The sequence below is a fragment of the Nilaparvata lugens genome, chromosome 4, assembly GCF_014356525.2.
Source record: "Nilaparvata lugens isolate BPH chromosome 4, ASM1435652v1, whole genome shotgun sequence".
NCBI classification, from domain to species: Eukaryota; Metazoa; Arthropoda; class Insecta; order Hemiptera; family Delphacidae; genus Nilaparvata; species Nilaparvata lugens.
The window spans coordinates 44,549,626-44,570,629 of record NC_052507.1 but is presented as its reverse complement, the minus strand read 5'-3'; the positions used below and the strand labels follow the sequence as shown (position 1 = coordinate 44,570,629).

The 21,004-nt window shown below is 33.8% G+C and overlaps 1 protein-coding gene across 2 annotated transcripts in view; it reads left to right on the top strand.

Annotated features, from left to right (window-relative positions):
• LOC111064385 (neurexin-3) overlaps positions 1 to 21,004 on the top strand; it is a 42,414-nt gene that overhangs the window by 17,258 nt on the left and 4,152 nt on the right. The window contains exons 5-17 of one of the 2 annotated variants that reach the window (XM_039427524.1): positions 772 to 957; positions 1,689 to 1,832; positions 2,079 to 2,296; positions 2,890 to 2,998; positions 3,983 to 4,192; positions 5,683 to 6,126; positions 6,887 to 7,039; positions 8,751 to 8,870; positions 10,529 to 10,707; positions 12,074 to 12,245; positions 13,428 to 13,666; positions 14,542 to 14,653; positions 19,440 to 19,610. In XM_039427524.1, the coding sequence (XP_039283458.1) occupies positions 772 to 957; positions 1,689 to 1,832; positions 2,079 to 2,296; positions 2,890 to 2,998; positions 3,983 to 4,192; positions 5,683 to 6,126; positions 6,887 to 7,039; positions 8,751 to 8,870; positions 10,529 to 10,707; positions 12,074 to 12,245; positions 13,428 to 13,666; positions 14,542 to 14,653; positions 19,440 to 19,610 (2,457 nt within the window). Of the gene's footprint in view, positions 1 to 771; positions 958 to 1,688; positions 1,833 to 2,078; positions 2,297 to 2,889; positions 2,999 to 3,982; positions 4,193 to 5,682; positions 6,127 to 6,886; positions 7,040 to 8,750; positions 8,871 to 10,528; positions 10,708 to 12,073; positions 12,246 to 13,427; positions 13,667 to 14,541; positions 14,654 to 19,430; positions 19,611 to 21,004 lie in introns of both variants that reach the window. The other variant, XM_039427523.1, reaches the window with a different exon arrangement.

The following is a 21,004-nucleotide window of genomic DNA, read 5'->3' as shown; positions in this document are numbered from 1 at the left end:
ATTCTCCTTGAATATATTAATCGAACAAAATCACAAAGATTATCACGTTCGTATTTTCTTATATTTTTTTATATAATATTATAATTGTAATTATAAAAATCAAAATCCTGTAAAATCCTTGTGATAACCTAAATCTTCTATAACTGGCTAATTCCCCAATATAAAGCGATGCATTCATTTTATGAAAGAAAATAATTATCTGCAAGTTACGATATCGAAATATTTTATGTCTATGTCTAGTTCGTGATACTTTTACATAATGTGAGAAATAAACTAATGCTAAACAAACTCATGACTGGACCATTTATCATATTACTGAAGAAGATGCAACACTCCTTTCCATAGAACTATATAAAAGTTCATCTCGCGTGATCTCAGGGGAGTCACCTCGCCAATGGTTTTTCAAAAAGCATTATTGTATGCAAGAATTCTACAATTCGAATTCACACTAGACGCAGACATGTTGTGAAATTTCTCTATCTGAAATGAAAATTATGTTGTGAGTTCCACAATTATTATGTGCAACAGATAACATTGTTTATTCCACTTTCCTACAATTCAACCAATGCTATTGGAATAAAATTATGCAGGTAACTATAAATCAACCGCTCAATTCTCTTCAATAATCTGGACCTTTTTCACTTTAAAGGGCTGAAATTAAAATATCAGTTATTGATGAAAAACATTATTTGATTGTATTGGGTCTGAAATAGTTCAAAACATGATTTTCAATATCAACTGTAACAATAATATTGTGAATGTGTGTTGAAGGTGACTCAATCCAACTGGACCTGGAGGGTGGGCTGTACGTGGGAGGACTGGGGCCTCTTCACCAGCAAGTGCCTCCTGCTCTGTGGTCGGCTGTGTTGCAGCAAGGCTACGTCGGTTGTATGAGGGACTTCGCCATCAATGACAATGCTCTTGACATTGCTGATTATGCAAGGCAACAGGATTCTGGTGAATTACATTGTTGCATTTTGGATACGGTATTGTTAAATGAACGTAAGATGTTTCAGCAATCTATCATTGCTCAGCAACTAATTATTATTAATACTGTAAGTCTATTATAAAGGCCTATTATACTGTAAAAGTGGTTCTGAGCATTTTCTTTAATATAAATTATCAAACCAACTCTATTTCAATTTGTCATGTAGCACATTGTTGTCACATGGAATTCAATATGAATAGTCTAATTCATATCTCGTAGTCTGCTATCTTTTAGGAAAAATGAAAAAAATATTTGAAATCACCTAAATATAGTATTTTTGAGGCAATTAGTCAAGTAAGCCTACCTATTACTTGCTTTATGAAAACTTCTTGCGTAGTTTCTAATCAATTGATCAGAAAGCTAGTCAGATGTTAATGAAATGAAGAAGAAATAATTGATTGATACAATGAAGTAGTTGTTGAGGAATTTGATTTACACTAATATTAATATAGAGAGCACTCTTATCTTGAAGTTAAGATTACATTATAACATGCTGAGAACGTGAAATCCTGTAAATGGATGAATCCTGAATATTTATAAATGAAAAATAGTCGTTGAATTTACATTATGAAAAGATATATAGTGGAATTTCTCCATATTAAGGTGAATAAAAGCGATATTTTCAAATCCACATCATCTATGTTTTGAAGTTATTGAACATTTTCATACAGCATTTTAATTCATGTATGCTGAGTTACAGGTTCGATTCAGCCGGCGTGTCACAGATTGGGCCCACAGTGTGATTCGCAACCTTGTATGAATTCGGGATCTTGTTCTGAAGGCTGGAATAGGTTCATCTGTGATTGTTCAAGTTCTAGTTTCACAGGACCAACCTGCGGAAAAGGTAAGTTTTACATCTCAATGAGTTTTCAAAATAATAAATATTTGCTGATGATAGCTTGTGCATAGATAATGGGAGGGATGTTGAGAGAATATTTCAAATTGGAAAATGACAGTATTTCCACAAATTCTTATTAGAGAGCTTCATGATAATTTTGTTCGTAATTCGTGGGTACTAAACTAATTTGTTATATGCCCACACTGCAATAATCACTGTATTTTGCTATTACAACAATTTTCTTTTCCACAGAGGCGACAACGCTGAGTTACAACGGCTCTCAGTACATGGCAATTCACTTGATAGATCTGATCAAAACTCAAACCGAAGACATTACTTTTCGCTTCAGAACAAAACGACCGATCGGATTGTTACTGAGCACCAGAAGTGAACAATCTCCAGATCGACTGCAGATGATGCTCGACTCGGGTCGAGTCAAAATGATCATTCGAATAGGAGACAAAGAGAAGGTGAGACAAACAAATCGCAATTTCAAAATTAATTTTATTTTCAATCTTGAGAGTCAATGGATATCCCGATTGTAAAATTCATGTTTTTTTTTATTTAAAATTTCAATTTTGCGGAAAAGGGCTTATTTTCTACAACTTAGTCTATATTGAATATAATTATGTTTATGAATAATAATTATGAATTGAACTTAATGAATGAATTTGATAAATTGAACACTGGATTTACATTTAGGCCTTTTATGATACATGCATGCTATCAAATAATAACCATGTATTATGTACCAAATAATAACGATGGAAAAAAGTTATTTATTAAAACAGGATCTTTTTTTAAAGAAAGGTTCAGGTGGAGCTTTGGGCATACCATTTCAGAAGATATTTTAAGTTCTAATTTATAGTTTGACTTGAATTGACAAAAAAGGATTTTACGCAACCTAAATGGTAGCTTATTGTTTTTTTTTTCTGAAAATGAAACTTATATTAATATAAATCTAATGTTATACCATTTATAAAGTGTTGATTTCACATGTATAATTTTCTATTTGTTTGTTGTATTGGGTCTACATGAAAATTGAATATATTTTTTATTTCAGACTATGACAGCTGGTCAAGGCCTAAATGACAACCAATGGCATACTGTTATCTTTTCACGAAGAGCCAGTAATCTAAATCTGCAAGTTGATGATGAAGTTCCAACTAGAGGTAGATAGAATGCGTTTTTTAGTATATTTTGAATAAGGATATTTCAATAGGAAAATGCTGCTCGATAATTTTTATTGATTCATTTAACCATCTGAAATAGATTTTAATGACTCAAGTTATATACAACGGAATTTTATTTTTCAGTCCACATAGTAGAAACTCTCCTGTAGGAGCTTATATCTCTGTGTTAAGGTCTCTCTTTAATTGGAAGTTGGAGCAGTATTGTTGTTAACTATTCACTGATTTTCAATTGTCTTTTATCGTGAAATAGTATTCCAGTTATTCATACTCTAGAAAATATAGATAGTTGCGGAAATATTCTGAATGGCAATAAATAATAAATTCCTCACTGTACTCCTTCCATGAATACGGTGCGGTACCTGATCATTATTTTCTTGAATGAAGGGAACTAGAAAAAATTAAATTCATCTTATCAAATATATTCTTGGTTATTTTATTTGAAAAGATTAATGCAATTCTCAACGTTGAAGACAATTACATTTGAAGAAGGTTATAATAAGTTATGCATCATATGACAAGTATACTGTGTAGTTGATTTGCAGTTGAAGGTTATAAGTTATTCATGATGGACAATACAAGGACAATATGACAAGTGTACTGTATAGTGTTGATATTCTTCATTGTAAAAAGTAACATTGTGAATCACGATTACGATATCATAATGATTTCAAAGTGCAATCTGGATAGCAAAAAAAAGTTGAATTAATCTAATAGCAACCACTTTTCCATTGTGAACTAATTTCATATGCTAATATAAAATATAATAGGAAAGTAATCAATACAAAAGTAACAATTGAGAAGGATAAGAGAAGAGTTGAATCAATCGAATAGAAGTTCCATTGTGAAATAATTTCATATATAAATTTTACAATATTGCAAATTCGTTATTTTCTAGCAATTTATTGAATTACCTTGAAGTTTTGGTCAAGATAAGATTTTTAAATTGGGATTGATGTTTTGCAGTGGAAACAGTTCTAGGGAAACAGAGTACTCTGGAGCTGCAGTTGCTGCACGTGGGAGGCTTTCCTCACAACGAGGAGGCGCTCTCGTTCGGCAACAACCTCGGCCTCATCCAACCGGCCAGCTTCGTCGGCTCCATGCAGCAGTTCACATTCAATGGCCATAATTACATAGAAATGGCTAGAGCTGCTGTCGGCACCCCTAGTCAAAAAGGTGAGAATAGATCCTTATACTGTACGTATTATTTATAGAGAATAAATTTGTTATTACATTCTAAATTTATGAATTGACGGTTTGAAATCAGATGAAATAGGATATTCTCAGTTGTAACAGCTATATAACAGTTTCAAATTCACCTCTTTTAGTGTTCAATCAATCAATCAATCAATCAATCAATCTCTTTATTCAAAACATACATCAAAATGTACATGAATGCGTCTTTCTTTATTATTTTCAAAATAATAAAATCAATACAAGTAAAAAACAAAATACATCATTCTCATTGATGTTCAATTCTCATTTCAATCCAATTCGATTTAAATCGAATTTACATTTTTAATAAAAATAATTAGAATTGATTCACAAAACATTGATTCACAAGGATCAAAAGCCTTCCTATGACATGGATAGCCATAGTTGGAAGAACTTTAGATCCTCTACCCTTCTTCACCACATAACATTTATAATTGCCTTCTAATATTGTAATGTGTTCTCATATTTATGTCATTTATTTTATACTGTATTGTTTTTTTATTGATGTATTTAATTTTTATTTCATATTGATGTATCTTATGTGTGTGTGTGTGTGTGTGTGTGTAAATAAATAAATTGAAATTGAAATTGAAAACACAACATTAAAATTCAAGGATAATTTGGAATCAATCTTCAAAAAGAATATGAATATTCTATATCTGAGTTCCATAAATGTATAATTTATTATTATTATAAGGCTTCATCTCTAGTGTGAATAATATCCTATTTTATGCTTATCAAAAGCCATCGAATTCTGTCTTACAATCTTGAGGCTTTTAAAAATAAAATTCTCAATTTTCCTATAAATACAGTACAAATTTATCAGTTTAGCTACAGAATGTTATATGTTTATAAAGGGATTCTTTCTTTCATAAATTTTACCTATATATTGTTCAAAAGATGACAAATTGATAGTAGTGGATATAATTCAAAATATCTGGAAATGAAAAATGTAAGTAGGACTATCCTTTTTTCAAAAACTTTTATTCACAACATCTTCCAACATATCAATGTCATTTTTAAGTGAGTAAATGAAATAGTTAACGTTAAATAAAAACTATTACTAATTTAAAAAGCGTATTTAGAAATTCCAGATAATTTTGAGAGTACCCCTCACCAAAAAGTTAATAATTCAAAATATATGGAATCCATAACGTAGTATCAAATATCATATATCACTACACTGTGACATATTGGATATACGCAAGTCTTAATAAATTTATTATTTATCAATTCATTGTACAGCCAAACAAGAGAACGGAACTCTTGTAAAAATGATAAGGTTTTTGTGAGAATATAATTTAATTAAGTTTCACCACTCTATTACGGTACTATTAATAATTATATATATTGAAAATAAATCTTATTTGGAAAAGTAGGGAAATTTAAATGACAAATAATTAGTAAAATCGATGCCAGCATTTCATCAAATTCCCCTTCTGATGTTTCAGGTTCCTATTTCAGGCCACAGATCTACGTGACAGCCACATTCGGCAAAAGGGACAATCAGCTGGTGCACAACCCTGTCACGTTCAAATCCAAGCACACATTCGTTGGGCTGCCCGTCCTCAAAGCATACTCCTCAACCAACATCTACTTCCAGTTCAAAACTAGGGAGTCGAGTGGACTGATTCTATACAACGCTGGCAGAGAACAGGATTTCGTGGCGATTGAGCTGGTCAATGGCCATTTGCAGTACATTTTCAACCTGGGTGATGGCCCTGTCAGGGTGCGTGACAATGCTCGCAGCAGCCTCAATGACAACAGGTGGCACGCCGTCACCATTGGTAGACCCAGTCCCAAGCAACACACGCTTATGGTTGATGACAATTTCGCCATCATCACTAGTCTTGGACACAATGAGAAATTGGATTTGGCTGGCATTTTATATCTGGGTGAGTTCTGTTGAAAGAAAAAATCGGGTTTTTGTTGACAATATCTCAATTTACAAACTATAAAAATAAAAAAGTGTCTGATTTCAAAACTCTGTGCATGAACACATAAAGTTCGTATATAAATATTATCATTTGAAGACTCACGGCAGTTTCCCTACTTCACGAACTTTACTATATTCATCATTGTTTTCAAGAATCGGTACTGAGTGCAGTGTGTATTATTCCAAATCTCTTTTCTTACAGAAACTTTTATTGAAAATATTAAAAGACAAGCAATTGGGATTTGGATGCTCATTAAATATATGTGGATTTCTCAAAAATGAATAAAATATAATATCATGCCCAACTACATCAGTTCTATTTTAAATGTTTCAGTGCCGGTAGCAATATCATATTATTGAAGACTTCTGCATGAATTGAAGTTGAACTTTTCTAATTGATTGATTGAATTTATCTGGAATACAAAAATATTCTTTAGACTGTGCTGATGAAAATATCTGTTGAGAATCTTAAATTCAATGTGGGGAATTTGTCGCATCACATGAAAGTTTAATTGAAGAAACTTTTCTTGATTATAATTAGTACCTATATAAGACACCTTTCAATATCTGCATCAAATTATTATCAATTAATTACATTGAAATCCGGCAATCTAAATAATTTTGACTTTGAAAATGTTAAGACTAGTAGAAATATCCTTCTATTTATTGATTTTTTAGTTATTACCTGCTTTCATAGTCCTTTGTTTCATAAACTTCAGGTGGTGTGCCAAAAGACCTACCTCTTCCAAAGCAAATTCAGTCAAAGCACGGGTTCGAAGGCTGTTTGGCAAGCCTCGATCTCAATGGAGAATCTCCAAACGTTGTCGTCGACGCTCTGATTCCTAGTTCTCTTGTTTCATCTGGATGTGACGGTAAGGAAACTGTATAATCGATTGGAACTATTGGAAGCTTCAGGAATACTAGTAGTTCTGTGAACAGTAGACTTTGCGCTCAGTACGTTATATTGACCTGTTGTTATGTTTCCTCAAAAATTAATAAATAATTTTATCAATTTAAAATGTCTAGAAAAAATCCTAAATAAACATACAGCTTTCTGTCCTATCGTACCGTGACGTGTCGTCCCGGAATGTGAGTTTGAGCGCTGTTATCAGGTCTGGCTGCAACTGTCTACAACGTTAATGGAAAGATACATTTTCAAGATGTTCGATTTTTTTGAACGGGTAGTATTAAGGTAGGCGCACACAGATTGTCATCGGACGGACGGCACGCATCGGACGGATCGGATTATTAGATTTGATGCATTGCTTTCAATTGGAGTGCGCATACCTATCCGCATCAGTATAGGTATTCGCACTCCAATTGAAAACAATGCATCAAATCTAATAATCCGATCCGTCCGATGCGTGCCGTCCGTCCGATGATGATCTGTGTGCGTCCACCTTTATAGTGCACTAAACAGCTGGCTTATGATGAATAATTCTATAGTCTGATTATTACTCTAATATTGGCGTATAAAGGAGGCTCCTTCTTTCTTTTATAATATTATCCTTGAAATGCAAAATTTCCAAAAACACTGTATATACGTCGACGCGCAATTTTAAAAGGAAAATACCTGTCAAATTTCATGAAAATCTATTACCGCGTTTCGCCGTAAATGCGCAACATATAAACATTTAAACATTAAAACATTAAGAGAAATGCCAAACCGTAGACTTGAATCTTAGACCTCACTTCGCTCGGTCAATTAAGTTTAAAGTATTATTGTTTATTGTTTTTGAAGGGACAGATTCAAGGATCCAAAGGTTCAAAGAACCCCACACGTCAACCGAAGCTTATTGTGTTCCCAAGTAGTATGTTAGTTAGGCAAACTAATACCTGTGTTCTTTACAGGAACCAGGAGTTTTTCTCTATGCTAACATCCCATTCATCACCTGGTTGCTTATTGCAATCCAGTGTGATATGCTTGGCAGTCTCTTCAGACTGATTAGTCCTCGTGACCTACGTGAGTTCCACTCCAGGCCTTCTTTGAAGGTCCTTTCTCTGAGGAAGGGGTGGCCAAATTGCCTCTAGGGCACCTGATCACCTCGACTTAGCCTCTTGACCTACATTTGTGTCTGGAGTTCCCCCCATCTCTGGTCTTTTGGGTTTTTCTTTTTGCCCCTCCAAAACTGCCCTGATGGGGCAGATCTCGTGGGTTTGAAGGCAAGGCAACTTCTGGACTTTTAGTCGCTCCTACGACAAGCAGGGATACTGTGGGTGAATACTGGTTTTCAACACATTCTTCAGTACGATGTTCGACTCAAAGCTCCCCCAACCCACAGAGGACTAAGTTTAAAGTGAAAAAAATTTAATTATCTCACCTTTCAAAAATCATGGAGAATGTAGTAATCTCCAATCAGAAAGTATCAAAAGATATTTTTCTAGATTGTCGGAATTGGTCAACTGATCAATTGATTAACGGAATTTAAATTCTGATCAACCACAAATTGAGTTCCTACTCAAGAGTATAAGAAATAAATTTAGAGATCTTTATGTGCCGCCTCTCCATCTATGAATACACTTATTTGCTAGTTGTATCAGAAATGTTCGAGAATTGATTTACGATTGCTTATATGATTGCAGGACATAATACAAAATGCAGTCATAATATATGCGAAAATCGAGGAGTATGTGTGCAGCAGTGGAACTCCTACACATGCGATTGTGACATGACCTCTTACACTGGAACAACTTGTTCTGAGGGTACGTTCAATTTAATATTTCAGTTGTATTAACTTATAATTAGAATAATTCTTTGTATTCGTAAAGGTTTCAAAAAACCAAGAATCCCAAATCCATTTATAATGATTAGGTAATTCAATATAACATTAAAAATATAGAAATAGCATCGTTTCCCCTGTCATTTTTGTAATTTAATAATAATTTATCATTTGCTTTTCCATAGCCTACATATTTTCAGATTGGAATGTTTCTCAACTTATTTACACAAATATTGAACAATTATTTTCCCATAGCTTCCCATTGTAAGTTATTTAGTTTTAGAAGAGTACAGGGTCTCTATAATAAGTAACCGGAATGACCTCAGGAAATTTCTTATTGGCAAAATATGTACAATTTTTCATTAGATATCTTCAAAGTAGTCCCTATTGGAGTCGATAACACGCTGATACCGGATTTTCAAATCCCTGATCGCTCCCTAGAAGTCGGCAACCTCTATGCTGTCTAGAGCCCTCGTCGTAGCACGTTGAACGTTTTCCAGAGTCCCGAACCGCGTCCCCTTGAGTTGTCTCTTGATCTTGGTGAACAAAAAGAAGTCCGGTGGTGCCATATCCGGGCTATAAGGAGGATGTGGCAACGTTCCCCTCGACTATTTGGCCAACTGCTCGGTGACGAGCAGGCAGGTGTGCGATGGAGCATTGTCGTGATGGAGGATCCACGAATCGGCAATCCCCGGACGGACTCGTTGAACCCGAGCGGTTAGTCGACGGAGCACATCTCTGTAGTACTGACCGTTCACAAAGAGTTTGTGCCACCCGGCCAAACTGTAAACGACCAGTACTACAGAGAGGTGCTCCATCGACTAACCGCCCGGGTTCAACGAGTCCGTCCGGGGATTGCCGATTCGTGGATCCTCCATCACGACAATGCTCCATCGCACACCTGCCTGCTCGTCACCGAGCAGTTGGCCAAATAGTCGAGGGGAACGTTGCCACATCCTCCTTATAGCCCGGATATGGCACCACCGGACTTCTTTTTGTTCCCCAAGATCAAGAGACAACTTAAGGGGACGCGGTTCGGGACTCTGGAAAAAGTTCAACGTGCTACGACGAGGGCTTTAGACAGCATAGAGGTTGCCGACTTCCAGGGAGCGTACAAAGATTTGAAAATCCGGTATCAGCGTGTTATCGACTCCAATAGGGACTACTTTGAAGATATCTAATGAAAAATTGTACATTTTTTGTCAATAAAAATTTCCTGAGGTCAGTCCGGTTACTTATTATACAGACCCTGTATACATAACATTGTGGCTTTATAGGGTTTTGTTTGAACAGATTTCGGCAAATATTTTTAATGTTTTTTTTTTGTTTTTTACATTACTATCAGAGCATTAACATCTACACTCCATTGAAAAATAATTTGAGTAATATTATAAAATCATAAAACCTTAGATTCTCCATGGATTATTATTTGCATAGAGGCCTACTGAATGCTAAAATGAGTTCCTTATTGTTGGTGGCAAATATCAGAGATTTTTATTAATTGTAAGAAATCAGGTAATTACTCGATGCTTATCAAAGCCTTCAAGGTATTTCTAGTGTATTGAGAAGAAAGAAATTAATACATTGCCTACGCTGTTTTTAAATGTTATTACTATTGAAAATTTCATAAATGTTTTACAGAATCAAAGTCATGTGAGTTTGGACCCAACAGAGGCATAATAACGTATGTATTTCCCGAGGATAGGCGTCCAGAGATGAAAAGTGATGTGTTGGCACTTGGCTTCATCACAACTAAAGAAGATGCTGTCCTTCTGAGAGTCGACAGTGGGACATCCAATGACTACATGGAGTTGGAAATTGTAAGTGAATGAATTAGAAATCATTTTCAGTTAAGAAAGAAACGCTAGTTGAAATTTAAACGTTATTTAATTGGGATTGAAAAATTGAGATTTTTAAATATTGAAAGAGTAACCTATCATTAAATTTTCTTCTATATGCCATTAATGATATTATATTTACGATGTACGGTACCGGTATTGTAACATGAAATAATAAGATCCAAAAACTTCACAAAAACTAATAGGCTGTAGATACAGACTTCAACTACATTCCCTGATAGAAAATTAACTAACAGCTCATAAATACAATAAATTGATGGTATCAATGTCCCATGTCAAATTCTATACCCTGAAAAGATCAGATTATAATTATTATTTTGAACTCATTATATTAATGAAAAATGATTATTTAGAAGATTTTTATTCTATTACTCTATTATTCGCTTATTTAGGTCCTCTTTATCAAATGAGAAAATTCCAAACATAATTCAATATTGATCTACTTTAAAAGTTTTATTATTCAGGAAATTCTATTTTTCAATAACTATTAATTTACAAATTATTAACGAAAATACAAATGCTGTAAATCACCCCGACAACTTCTGCTACTGCAAATGTTGACAACAGGGTAAACAGCTATAGTGAGGTCCACGTTAGTGTTTGATTGTCATGTCCCATGGCAGTGTTTGATTAGCAATGGTATTGCTACTCTTGTCTATCATTCAACAAAGTGAATAATGCTATCTCTTTCTCGCTTTGCTCTGTTGCGATATCGTCTTTTAACAATGTAGAATTAATAATTAATTAACAAAATATTTTATCTTAATTATGAAAATTGATCTTGAAATTATTTTAAAATATCATTTTTGCAATAAAATATAATAATTGATTATTTTAAACGAGAATGAACACTCAATATTACATCAATAAACCTGTATCAGCTACCGCCTAAAGAAGGCATTGTCAAGACAGAGGATCGGCACCGTTTTTCTCTCATCTTTCTCCACTGCCATTATAACGTGGACCTCACTATAGATGGAAATTCGATGAGCGCTACTATTCAAAAAATATTTGTCAGCATCAGGAATCAGCCTAATTGCCAGTCAGGAATGCTTACTTTACACCAAACTGACAATCTCCGGATAGCAGCGCTCACTTTAAACTAAGCCATAGCGGCCAGCCATTCTACAGATGAAAATTACTGAGATATTGCACTCATTAATGTAACTTATTACTTTAAGTACCTAAATGCCTATTACCTAATGCAATAATTTACTTTTATAATTATATTCCAAATCTAATGCAAATGACTTACAACTTTTAAGAAGAAGAAATCGTGATTTTTCTTTCATTATTAAAATATTTTGTTAAATGTTAATGTTTTCAGGTTGAAGGAAATATTTTCATGGTGTACAATATGGGCACGAACGATCATCCAATTGGAGAAATCAGTGTCAAAGTTAGTGATAACCAATATCACGTTGTTCGATTCACACGATCAGGAGCAAACTCGACTATTCAAGTTGATGATTACAATGTCCAAACAAATCATCCAGCAGGTGAGTGAAAATAGCAATAATTGATCCACAGTAATAATTGATTGAGTCAAGACTTTTAATAAGTTGCTAATGAATCAAAATATTGGAAATTGAAGAAGATTGATTGAAAAAATCGGTTTTAAGGTAAAATCATTCTAATAAGATTGATACAATTGCCTATTTAGTTATTTCCATTAGTAAAGATAACAATAACAATATTTTGATATATTTTCAATTTATTATTTTTTTATTGCATTGGGTTTCTCATCTTGAATGTATTATATTATTTCCTAATTCTCGGTTGTACATTTCTAATGTATATTTCAAGATTATGGCTTTTCATATAACTATCAATTAAATAAAATTAGGATATAGGTACTGTGACAACACATTTCATAAGAGGGTGATAGCGATAGATAGAGCGACTATTACTATCAACAAGATAAGGTTTACTCACCAGAAAATAATTATTACTGTAAATTATTTTTGTTCTGATCCTATCTATATTATAAAATTTATAATATATATAAAACTCGGAAAGGTGTTCTCTAAATTTCCCCTCTGGCTCTGTTTGATTTTGTTTTGTGGAGATTCTTGTTATATATCTGTTATATCTCTCACTCAATTGAAAGTGCTTACCCCTCACCAACTATCACTTTGGGGAAGGGTTCTTATCGTTTTTTGGCTACGTCAAACCCCCCCCCCCGTGACTTCTAACGGAGCTCGGCTGGTTTCGTACACTCTTATCTAGACTCTTCTCCGAACTCTCGTTGTAAGGTGAAATGCGCGGACTGAAATTTGTTCAGTAGTGCAAAAAAAGAATAAACGTGAATTACTTTGAGCATGCTGATAAACTGGAAGACAAATCTGATCCTGATGCTCTACCGACAGCAAGATATCCAGGGACAAAAATCTTAAAGTCCGTTCCTTTATATCAAAATTAGACACAAAAGGACCCTTAGTTGGAGTCAGTTACACAGTACTAAAACACTTTAAAATAAAAAGCAAACAACAACGATATTATATTTTTAAAAATGGTGAGGAGAGCTAGTATAACTATTCTTATTTGCAATAGTTATATTAATTTTGTATTAAAGAATACTGTGTATATCCTATTTATTTGATTATGTATTGTAATGCTGTTTAGTGCGATGGGTCTATCAAGACCTAGCATATCATAATAATAAAATCAATGTGTTGTAGGACACCAACTGACAGTATTCAACAGCCAAGCGCAAATCCAGATCGGTGGCAAGTGGAACAGAGCCAAGCAGAAGGTGGAGCGAGCGTTCAGTGGAGTGATGTCGGGTTTGGTGCTCAATGGCCTCAGGCTGCTCGACCTGGCAGCCGAACGCGACCCTCGCACCGAGGTCAGGGGGGATGTTACCTTCCTCACAAGCATGCGCGATCGACTACACGATCCGCTCCAACGCATGCAACAGGTAAACAATCCTCATTTCCCCTAGACTCATGTTTTTATGAATTTGGAAGGCTTTTGGTAGATTTTAACACACAGGCTACTCAACTTTTAGTGCCGTAATGCTCCTTGTCGTAATCGTAAATATCCATGTCGACTGTACTGAAAAAGTATGTTGAAGTATCCTTCATCACAAAACCGTTTAGATTATTATTTTCTCTTCGATTACACAGCACTGTTCCCAGTACAACAGAATGTCATGAATCTTGAAGGATGTAGATTTAACTATCAAATTGTTGATTGCTTGTAGTACATTGAAAAATTGGTTGTAGATTCGAATTGGATTTTTTTTGTAATAATAAAAAAGGATTCTTCTTGAACATTATATTCCCATTTTTATCAATCACATAGCAATATCAAGATAAGTCTTGTTAAACTTTGTACAGAACTTATATAGGTACATAATCAACTTGTGGAAAGGATGCTTGACGTAGTGGTAACTACTATTGTTGTTGAAACATTTTTTTGAAAGGTTCAAAGGTAGGCCTACTAAAATTAAATTATTGTGGTTGAGATTGTTATTGTACGGTATCCATTAAGTTGAGGGGTTAGAAAAGTCAATCTAAATTCGGGAATGGAATAGTAAGGGCTATAAGCCTGTTTTTCCATTTCCAATCATTTTATGATTATTTATTTTATCACGGTTGAATTAATTAATTGAATACATAAATATGGATGAATGTCCAAGATTCTATTCTACTTATCAATCCTCAGTATCACAGTTAGCTTACTTTCAAAATGAATGCAACAACAATATTTGTAAAGGAAATTTATAAAGTTATTTTCTTTTAAATTTTTTTAAAGGAATTTATTGAATGGAATGCTTTTTTCAACTTTTAGACGCCGTCCTCTGGATTTCCTGGTGTGATGGACGACTTGGTGTTCTCCGGGGCGGGATCAGGATGCAATGCTGATGATGAGGATCAGTGCACACCACTCTTCGAATCATCAGGTATTCATTTATTCAAATTCACACCATTAAATTATTAGAACTCAATGATTATTAGAACTCAATATTTTTCGCTCTCTAGTGAAATTGTGTGGAGAAGAAACACTCACAGCCAACGTTTTATTAGACATCTTCCAAAAAATCAACAATGTAAATGATGATTGTATTTTTTAGGAAGATGGGCTACTACCAAGGGTATATTTCAATTATTTCTGAACTACGTCTTTACTTCATACCGAATTCTCTCAATTATTATTCACTGGTAGGTCTATTTTAAAACTGCAAAATGAAAACTTGACGTAATAAAAAATTCGAAATTTGAAAATAGGCCTATAACCATCCTCGGTCAATGAAGAATCTTTATGCAAAATTTCAAATCAATCAGTCCAGTAGTTCAGACGTGATTATGTGTCAAACATAATTTTCCTACATCACGTACGTGTATGAGCCAGTTCTTTCCTTTATTATAGTATAGAAAACTGAAGAATACATAATACTTGAGAACCTCACAGAATCATATTGATTTTTCCAATACATCAATAAATTTTAGATCGATTAGGATCCTCCTCAATTTGAATCAGGCAGCCTTTTGTTCTCCCAATTCCAAACAAAATACCTAAAATACTCGTTTCACTGGGAATTCGTGTCTGATAGTACAAAATAACTGAAGAATATAAATTATTACTCATTTTATTGTGATCTATTCATGTTTTTCTTATGAAATTCAATGATAGGCCTACAGCATGAAGAGAATATGTCCAATTCATTTGTACTGGTGGCAAAATTTTACATTAAAAATAATTATTTGATAAGATCCAAGTTCAATTGTAATGAAAACAAATTCCTTCAAAAAATAATTGATAATAATACGTTTCGAGGGAAAAAATTAAGAACAAAAAGATTGAGAAGCCTCGGGATTCGAACCGAGGAACCATCGCTCCATAAGCTAGCGTTTTACCGTTGCACTACACTGCCATTCGAAAATGATAGTCTTGTAACAGCATTATAACCTCCTCATAAAAAAACACACTTTGGGCTGCAACAATGTAGCCTATGGAACTTCATGTACAGTAGCATAGATGAATTTGAACATTAATTCTGAAAAATGTAGAAGGAAAATTGAAATTTGGGCTTCCAGGTGCATGAGATTGATAATTTTAGAATCCGTGTTCAAAATTTGGAGATCTGAATCATTCCCGTTTTTCCGGTATGCAATCCACAAGTTCACATGTTTTAATGCGAACAAACACAACCCTACTCTCTCTTATTATATAGATTTCACATCATTGATTACTTATTAGTCTCATAATTACTCTACACTTCAAATTCCAAAATCACATTATCTTGGGTAGCCTATAGTTGTGGAATGACATGAATATGTGAGGTGATTTTCGAATTCTTGATTTTGAAACTGTTCTGAACAAAGCTCAGGCTAGAGCTACCAGAGGACTGTAATTTACTATTCAAATAATCAAATACAAACAAGGGGGAAAATTTAATCTTCAATTTGAGCCAGGTTATTTGTACAGTTAAACTCTGCATTAATGAACAATAAAAAAGAGCAAAAACTCACCAGATTTAATCCAATCTTGACTACTTGCCCTTCAAAGCCTTTATTAGGTGTTTTGGTCAGGTTCAGGGTGGGATGAAATCGGGGAAAAGACAGGTTTTCACTTCCGGGCTGCCTTTTCGCGTTCAACTTGCAGGCTATACACTGTGTTTCGAACAAAGCTCAAACTGAATTCTTCATAAATTCAAATCCGATTCAAATTAATTCAATCCAATACTATTTACGCTGTTTTATTCATAATTCACACACACAACACTCAAACAATTATTTACAAGAAATTTCTGATCGGAATTACATGACAAAATACAAATTCGGTCTTGCACAACAACGGGGACGAGACAAGACAGACTGGGGCTTTAACCTCAACAAGGCCAAAACAGCTGGACGGTCTGCGCTGGCGCAAACACAAGCCTGCTATTGGCAGAACTGCAGTCTGGGATTTTGGCTCTACAGTTCGAATTCTCTGGCCAGACCAGAAACATAATTGAAAATATTCAAATGAGAAGAAATTTAAGGAGAAATTTTGAAAACTCATGATTTTGTAACATAATTGAACTTTTATTAGAGAAGGGAAAATATTTAGGGCCGTTTGCACAGTCAAAGCTTGAACTGAATTTAATCAGCTGGTGGCTTGAACTCGAAATGAGCCACATTATAACAAACGAGACTTGATATGGATTTAATCCAGTTGAAAATTAAATTTCGTGGAATTGGCACTGTACAAAAGCCACTTAAGAGGTATCACGTTATTTTCCAGTAACATGTTGCCCTGCTTGGCTGCAGTCGGTAGAGCATGAATTATAAGATATATAACCCTTTTTTGTAGTTCCTAGAATAGTAATAATACCAATTTCTTACTGGCTCTCCCAGGAGCTCCCGCAGTTCTCTGCTTTTGCTGGTTACTGACATCGGCCGCTCCAACAGTTCACAATTTCTGTGACTGATTTGTTGAATTCCATAAACACAGATGTAGTAATCTATGTTGCTGCAACTTAATACCATGACCTTAAGATTCTTCAAATCAGATTTATTGATACTGGATAATTTATTTAAATCTCGGGAACGTTCTATTTCCAAAGATGTGATAATCAATGCTGTATATCGCTGCTTTCCCCAACTTATTCGGTGAAGAATATAGTTGGCTGGTAATCTTAATAATTTTTCAATACTGGTAACTAAATAGATTATAACGAGATTGGTCATGCATGGAGATAGGGAAATAAATAATAAAAGCATACACCATCAAATATTGACACAGATATATTACACAAATATCAACGAATAAATAAATATATAGAGCAACAAGTAGGTAGGTATAAAAAATAAAGAACAAATATATATATATCGAAAAAATATCACAGATAGCTCACTTATTCGGCTTTGCTTTTAGCACGAAATATTACTATGTGCTTCTTAAATCATCAATCATATGCATTTAAATTATGCAGCTCAGTTATCGACTTGCTGTTGCTTGTCAAATAAAATCTTATATCACTTCTTTCCAAATTAATATAAATAACTAATTATAAACTATAAATCTCAAATATATTAATATGTATTTCTCAGGCTAAGGTTCGGCCTCTGGTGGAAATTAGATAAATCAATTTATCCAGTGAACATGAGCTTCATTTACACCTCTATAATTTACTAATAAAAATAATGATTGAGTGAGCATATATAACATCCAAATTTAATAAATATTTTATCTGTGCATATTTAAACATGTAAATCTGATATATCGTTCTTAATTGATAGAAATCTCTTACGTCTTGACTTGTGCAAGTTTGATATTAATTTTAATATTTGAATAACCTTTCGACGAGCTAGCATTATGAATCTTGTTTCACTCGAAGCACTGAGGGCGCCCTTGATATATTTCTTTTTAACTATATAACTCACGTGTTGAATTTCACAAAATGATGATGGCGATCCGAATTCTTCGGACGTCTTAGGCTTTCTGGTGGGCTGAAGTAGTCTTCTCCAAGGGAACAATAAAATATTCTATGACTCACACCTTAATACGACCTCACTGAGTCTTATGAAATTATTTATTGAATTCAAACTTAAATTTTTAGCAAAGGGACTTGTGCTCTACAAAATTGGTGGCTGATCCCGGTGACCTCTGGCAAGCAAGTGGGCTGATCTCCCCTATTCTTCTACGATCATACTTCCGTATTCCAAATTTGCATATTATTTAAATATTCAACTACTACACCATTACATAATCAAAATAGTCCGTGTCAATCTGCTAGGTTAATACATAAATAAGACACATTATATTCTATAATTATTCAAATTGCATCTGTTACATGAACTGAGTAGTGATAACTTACAAATTCTTATCATTTATATAAATAATGAAGTATATTTTTGAATTGACTCACTTTTACCGCCAGTCAGTTACTGCATTTTGATTGGCTTATTCCAAAATTACAAATGTATCCATGTGCCTAATAGAATATAAATACCACGGTATTTAGATGAAAACGGTAGGGAGGGGTCATGAAATGTGTGCGCAGTGGCCAGCCAGCTAGATTGCATCATCGCCACCAACTGAAGCTTTTAACACCTATTGGCAATTTATGAAACTCATTTGTTAAAAACAGATAATTGAATACAAAATGACATCAGCAACACCGGAAATTTAGCACAAACATGCGCATGACACCTACCATCTTCTTCTATATACCGTGATAAATACTTCCTTGATATTTTTATTTATTTTACATACTTAGTACATGCTCATTTGACATCATAAATATTTTCATGTTTATTGAATTGTTTTTCCTTTTACAATAACATGCCATGTGGTTACTAAATCCTCTGGTCACATCTTAAGCAAATACTATTTTTTTACAACTAAATTTGCCATAGGTGTCTGGCTAAATTTCAAATTATACGGCTTGACCGATTATTTAGGTTGCCGACCAGTAGGTATTATAGAGCCTAACCTCAAAATTCATTATTTTATATAATTGAATAAATAGCAATAAAATTCTTTTCTATTTGGCTGTTCGAATTGTAGCCAGGATACCGGTTATTATCTAATCTCTAACTTGTTGATATCGCACCCGGCGATAACAAAGCAGCTGTTTGCTAGAGACCTATAAAATCTTTTCATTTAGAGATTTTGCCCGTTATTCAAAATAATCTCTTATAGAGGATAAAGCATAGATTTGGAATTGTTTGTGAAAGTTAAGATGGTTTTAGTTGCTCCAGGAGACGACCTAATAACTCCGGTGTATGTGCCACCCACCCGCCCCCCTGTCATCGTGACGACGATCGGCGGCTCGAAGCCATGTGACGACGAGGAGGACTGCTACACAGGCTCTGGCTCGGGTGAGGTCACCAGCACCCCTGACGAGCACGCCACCACAACCATCCATAAAGGTAACACCACTCATCACACCGTTTTATTTTCTAACATTAAATTGTTTCTTGTTGAACAATTGAGAATGTTCAGCTCGAATAGAAAGTGTATAAACATCCCAGCTCCTACCACTAATGGATTTGTGATTTCTGACAAAACAATTATTGAAAAACTGGATTCTTTTTCCTTAATTAAACCCCTTCTGGTTTTGATAATTTATGAATTATTCACCTGGTATTTAATTGATTAAGGAATTAATTTCCTGTACTTTTTGTGAGTAGTATCTTGTTCACTTGTAACTTGTCGGTTTATATTTTATGAATATTTTGTATGAATTTCGAGTGAATAAATTTGATTTGAGACCTTTTTAAAATTGGACTTGATGTTGAAAAGTTTTCTCCCTATGGAAAATTTATTATTTATGAATTGTTACCTTTCATCTTTGCACCAAATTCTCTTCAATATTTCAAGATTAGCCACCCATTAAAAAACAGTTAAAATTGTTATTTCCAGTTCAATTTCACAACTACACCAAGTACTACAGAATGTCATAAATGTGAGAGATCATCAATCTTGAAGGATGAAGATTTGGCTATAAAATTGTTGATTGCTCATATTAAATTGAAAAATTGGTTATTGATAAGTGGACTCGCTTGAAATTTTTGCACATTTTTTTCTCTTTTCACCTACTTTCTTCTCCAATATTTCCCTTTTCTTCTCCTCTTTACCCTTCATTCCTTACTTTTATACCCTCTATCCTCTATATGGGAAACCATAGTTGGCTAGGTATTTTTCCTTCTTTCTTTCTTTCTTTTCAGCACACCTCCGCCATGAAGCCTGCTTTTGTATTTTATTGGAAATTTATTTTTGATTGTGATTTTTTTGTGTTTTTATTTCTTTTATGTATATTGTATTGTGTTTATTTGAATAAAATTGATTGATTGATTTGAATTGGATTTTTGGTCATAATAGCAAAGGATTCTTGTTGGAAATTATATTCGCATTGTTATCAATGACAAAGCCCGACCTATATGGGCATCAAATTCATCACTTACCTTCCTACTAAGATTAATCATGAAAAAGATATTACAAGGTTTAAAAACAAACTGAAAAAGTATATCGTGGAATTAGAATTATACAGTTATGAAGAATTTTATAGTGCCAACTCATTATGTATTTAGACTACCTATTGTTGATGTATTTTGTTTTTTACTTGTATTTATTTTATTATTTTGAAAATAATAAAGAAAGACACATTCATGTACATTTTGATGTATGTTTTGAATAAAGAGATTGATTGATTGATTGATTGATTGATCAATCACAAAACAATATCAAGTCAAATCTTGTCAAGTGAATCTTTTACAGAATCTGTGGCTACCGTCATCCGAAAAAATTGTGTTTAGAAACCTTT